This window comes from Hirundo rustica, chromosome 3, assembly GCF_015227805.2.
Source record: "Hirundo rustica isolate bHirRus1 chromosome 3, bHirRus1.pri.v3, whole genome shotgun sequence".
Classification (NCBI taxonomy): domain Eukaryota; kingdom Metazoa; phylum Chordata; class Aves; order Passeriformes; family Hirundinidae; genus Hirundo; species Hirundo rustica.
In genome coordinates this window covers 48,151,690-48,156,866 of record NC_053452.1, presented here as the reverse complement: position 1 = coordinate 48,156,866, position 5,177 = coordinate 48,151,690, and the positions used below count along the sequence as shown (strand labels likewise).

The window sequence follows — 5,177 nt, the reverse complement described above, 5'->3', positions numbered from 1 at the left end:
TCGGGGACTTACAGGATGCCTGTAAGTGTTGGCTTTGGACATTCAAGCAGGTAGAAATAGAATAATAATTTCCTTTGGTCCTTCCATTTCTGTATCAATAGGATCCTCTGAGTACTCCATTCTCCACACGAAATTGCTCTATCAGTTCATTAATTATGTGCATATAAGAAAAATTTCCAAGGGAAAGGAATAGATTCCACATTTAGATCTGAAACTGGGTATTTCACTGCAGAAGCAAGTGTAGGTGCTATGCAGACACATTAGATATCCCATTCTCTCTACCTCCCGAAAATGTGACACATTCACATTATTAGTTAGCACATGCTAACTAAAGCCTGGGGTTTTGCTCACTCTTAGCTCTCACAGACGTTAGAGCCATAACTGATCACCAGACTTACTGGGAATTCATGTTCTTTGGCTTACCTTCTTATCAGGTGTTCACTTTCCTCTCTAGCTGCTGCCATAGGAGTTTGTGAACATGAAAAGAAACCACCCCTCCCTGTGAGCAGGGCTGCTGATACCTGGGTGGAGCCAAACTCAGGTTTGTATTTCATCTGCAGTGAGAGGTGACACAGGAGGCAGAGCACTAGTGCAGCAGATTCCCTGCTCTCTACACAAAGTGGATCACAGACCTTTCTACTGAATCTACTGGGCAGAGCCAGGAGGAATGGATAGACTTCCTGAACAACTTTGGAAAGCCCCACGCTTGACCACAGTTCCAAAGAAACACTCTATGGTCTCCACACATCTTCCTGTCTTCTACAGGTTTTATTCCTGTGCTGTCTATGCTGTTCCTTTATCCCTCAAATTATTCCTCTTTTCCTTCATCTTCTTAAATACAGCTCACCGTACTGCGTTATGGCACTATGTCAATTCTGTGGAACAAGTCCTCCTTCCCTCAGGCTTCCTTAGTCTGTCAGCTCACCTCTACTCAAAAGACCTTAAGCTAGACCCAGCTACTTAAGCCAACCCCTGGGCTTACCTGCCCTGTTGCAAAGATCGAATCATAGAGATGAGCCGTACCCAAACCATCCCAGTGTGGGCTCAAGACCTTTCTCAATGTTCAGAGCTCTTGTTTATGAGTCCCTCAAAGCCAAGTGTCTCCTCTGCACAGTAAAATTTATGCTGCCACGTGGGGGAGCTTGTGCTGTGACTAATGCGCATTGCTTCCAGATCAAGAGAAAAGGACACCTCAGCAGCATTAAGGACTGCAGCCACTGGAAACTGTTCTGGAGGGGCTGGTTGAAAAACCTGACACAAGCGCAGATAGTGCACACACACTTTATTTAATATGTTCCTTTTCAAAATTATCTTGGGTGACAGTCATTGATTTTGCCTTGACCAAGCAGACAAAGCCATAGCTTATAAACTATAACTCATAAAAAATTGCAACTTCCAGTTGCCCTTAGTCTGGTAAAATAATAGAATTTAAATTGGAAAAGATCTGTAAGATCTTTGAGTCCATCCATTAACTAGCACTGCCAAATTCACTGCTAAGCCATGTCCCTAAGTGCCACTAGATCATGATCAGAATGATAGATCAAATAAAATGAAAATTCCTATATTTAAAGGGACAAGTAAAGCAAACAAGTAGTGAGGATCAGTTCCAGACCCCCACTGAGATGATTTATAGACACAACCACCAGGATGAAGTCAACTTTATTCCTTGCTGAGCCATGTTTGTCTGCAAAGCCATCTTGAGAGCTGAAGTAAAAACAGACAAACCAGCAATTCAAAAGGCAAGGAAGCTGTCTGATCATATTTACCAAATAGATGGAGTCTGCTTGAAACCCCTTAAAATCAGAACTGTGCCTCAAAGACAAAACCAGAGTTAAAACTCAGCTCTCAAATCATTCAGAAAATAAGCAACCTGGTAGCCTGAGGACATGAAAAATGACAGGGGCGGGTGGTTGATTTTTTGTGTGGGGGTGAGTGCAGGTTTGTTTGTTTGTTTTCGTGTGTGTGTGTGTGTTCGTGGGATAAGTTGTCTCGTTTTCTTTTAAAACCAAAGAAATAGTTTGAAAGTAGTTTGTCGGTATGAAGAAGGCCGGCCATGTGAAAAGGGAAGACAGCTGGGGGCAGTCCAGCCTCGAGCGACGCCCCCGAACCGCTGGGCAGGGTAGTCAAAGACCTGTCACAAAGCACCGCGCCGTCTGCCGGGCAGGGCACCTCGCAGCGCGGGCGCCTCCCCTCACGGCCGCTCGCAGAAGGGAGCCGCGGGACCGCCGGGAGGGGCGGGCTCAGCAGCCGCGCCTTGCCTCCCGTCGGCTGCGGCCCCGCTGCCGGGCGCAGCGGCCCCGGTCCGTGCGAGGCGCGGCGGCGGCCCCGCGGCGGGAGGATGCGAGCGGCGCCCGGGGCGCAGCCGGACCGGCCCTTCAAGCTCAGGAAGAGTCTCGGTAGGGGCGCCGGGGGCGCGCAGGGGCTGTGCAGGGGCTGCGCGGGGCGGGGGGGCTGCGGCTCGCGTAACGCTTCTCTCCTCTCCTCTGCCCCGCAGCCACCCGGCGGGAAGAAGTAGCAGGGATCCGAGCCAAGTTCCCGACAAAAATCCCGGTAAATCTCTGGTTTGTTATCGGAGGTAGTTGCCTCTGTTTAAGGAAAGAAGCGTGTGAGCGGAGGGAAAGGGACCTGGGTGTTTTAGGTTTTGCTAAGTGTGACTCTAATTGAAACAGGTAATTGTTGAGAGATACCATAAAGAGAAATACCTTCCTCTCTTGGACAAAACCAAGTTTCTTGTTCCCGAGGAGCTGACCATGGCACAGTTCATAACCATCATCAGGTGGGTAATGGATACCGGTGAGTTGGAGCAGCACCTGGGCTTGGCTGCTGTTCCCCAAGAAGGTATTTCCTAGTGTGCTGCTGGGGACATCTTGCTTCCTTTGGTGGGTAGGAGAATAAAGGTGTTAAGTAATGTAATGGCTTCCCTCTTTTGCAAGTGCTCGAAGATAATCAAAAGATGTTTTCACAGGTGCACTTAGGGGAAAATGTGGTCTTTTTTGGGTTCATACTCCTCTCCTTTCTCCCTAACTGTAGAGAAAAAAGACTGTATAAGACTCTTGTTGTGCTCTTTTCCTGCCTCATGGGCTAGGTACTGGGGCTCTGTGACCTCATTCTGCTTATGACTGTCACAACCTTGCTCTCTTACTGCACCTAGCTGAATTTGCTCAAGTCCAAAGCAGCTCTTGGATGTAAATGAAATGAAATTAAATGTGCTGCTAAATTTTTCTTTATGAAACATTACAGCAAAGAAGTCTCCCAAAATATTTTGTGGTATTTTCTGACAAAATATGAAAGCTATGTTTTTCAGCACACTTATTAAAGTATAGAAAAAGATCTTTCTGGATTATAACTTCTGTAAAAGATGCTTTTGGCTCTTGGACACCTTAGATCATAATCCTTGTATGTAATGTCTCTGAAAAGGACTTGTTTTTTGAAAGCAGATTTTATAGTAAGTGTAACAGACTAGAGCTGGAATCCTTTACAAAATCTGCATTACCGAAGCTTTTGGTTTCTATTCACACTTTTCCCTGGTCACTGGGAACTCCAAGCCCATGCTCAGTAGCATCTTTGGTGTAGCCATGTAAACCTTTCCTCAGAGCACAGGCCTTTGAGCTTCCAGTAAAATTCCTGCTGATGGAGACTTTAAACCACCTAATAACTTTACGTATAATTTCTTGTACCTACTTCATGCAACTGCTCTGCTTAATGTATGTCGTAGACTGAAGTTGAAACCATATATAACTTGCTAGTGCTTAATCCTCTTTTTCTCCTCTGTTTTTCAATTAGAAGCAGGATGGCTCTAACAGCTACACAAGCTTTCTACCTGCTGGTGAACAACAAAAGCCTAGCCAGTATGTCCTTGACAATGGCAGAAGTGTACAGGGACTACAAAGATGAAGATGGCTTTGTGTATATGACCTATGCTTCCCAAGAGATGTTTGGATGCTTATTACCCACTGCCCAAGGGAAAACTACGGAATGCTTTCAGAAAACTTAAGATTGGGTTCCTATGCTGCAGCAAAGCAGTTTGCTCTGAATCACGCCTGTGACATGAACCTCGGAGATGCTCCTTCCAATGTGAGCTCTTGAGCTCTGTAGTGGGAGTTATGATCCAAAAGCTGGCAGGACCAGCTTAAGACAGAAATGGGGGTACACTTTCCCTAAATAATAATTTGGATATATATTTTTATATTTGAAAACACTATGGGTTAGGGTTTGTTTTTTTTTTTTTCTTTTGAACTGCACCTCCACTGTTTTGCAATATCAGTCTTTGCTGTGTAACTGATTTTTTAAGGTTTCCTGAAAGCCTAAGTCTAAGAGGAAAATAAAGAACCTTTTAAGTATCGAGTTGAATATTATTTTTAATCTGAGGAAGGACTGTAAAAAATTGTCTAGGAGGGGATCCTATAATAATTCTGGGAATTTGAGCTCAATGCCTTTTAAATGAAATACTGCTTGCACAGCTACTCTGAATTTTTGAACAGAATATCAAAGTTTAGATTGTGTCACCCACCAGCAAAACCATAACTATGAAAGGTTCATTAAGGTACGTATCTGGGCTGTGAGATTAAGTAGTAGTGCCAGAGCAGTGTTAAGTTTAACACCTGAATAAACTGTCAGCTGTTACAGAAAACACTGTCTGTGGTATAGATAACTGTTTAAATAAGCAAACTGATTGCTAGTCAGAATAGCTGAAATGCAGATAGCAAGACTAGAAGGGTAATCAAATTTCAAGAGTTATTTTCTTGCTGCTGAATTTTGCTGGCGGGGTTACTCTAGATACTGTTGTATCCATGCCCCACAGGTGCCTGCTTGTCAGGTCCCCTGAAGGACTTCAGTGAGCCTTCTTTCTATGGTAGAGCCAAGTCATGTACCTTGGGATTAAGAGATATTCCAGTGTTTCTGGAAAATGTTGAAAATATCAAAAATACCGTGTAGTAAAATATTGATTCATCTTAATATACAGGCTTGGTTCGTATAAATATGTATTAAAGGGATATTTGACATGAGCCTTAGTCTGAAATACAACTCAAGCTGTGTGTGAGGAATGTATTGGAAAGCTGGAAATACTCTGATCATGCATAATCATCTAAAAACACCAGGTAATTTAAAAATCTGTCACAGTCTGCAATTTATTAATCAGCCTCTGGGAGCCTCATCAAATTGTTACAATATGATGC

At 44.1% G+C, this 5,177-nt stretch overlaps 1 protein-coding gene across 1 annotated transcript; it reads left to right on the top strand.

Moving 5' to 3' along the window:
- The first annotated feature begins 2,303 nt into the window (after positions 1-2,303).
- Positions 2,304-4,340, top strand: MAP1LC3C (microtubule associated protein 1 light chain 3 gamma). The gene is made up of 4 exons (XM_040059031.1): positions 2,304-2,396; positions 2,495-2,550; positions 2,670-2,776; positions 3,784-4,340. Exons 1-4 carry the CDS (start codon positions 2,339-2,341, stop codon positions 3,992-3,994), a joined length of 432 nt encoding a protein of 143 aa, XP_039914965.1. The 5' UTR covers positions 2,304-2,338; the 3' UTR covers positions 3,995-4,340.
- Positions 4,341-5,177: the final 837 nt, after the last annotated feature.

Excerpts from the sequence above, each read along its gene's own strand:
- MAP1LC3C (XM_040059031.1), top strand. The coding sequence starts at position 2,339 with ATGCGAGCGGCGCCCGGGGCGCAGCCGGACCGGCCCTTCAAGCTCAGG. Across the intron at positions 2,551-2,669 it reads AGTTCCCGACAAAAATCCCG|GTAATTGTTGAGAGATACCA; the intron begins GTAAATCTCTGG and ends TAATTGAAACAG. Across the intron at positions 2,777-3,783 it reads CAGTTCATAACCATCATCAG|AAGCAGGATGGCTCTAACAG; the intron begins GTGGGTAATGGA and ends TTTTTCAATTAG.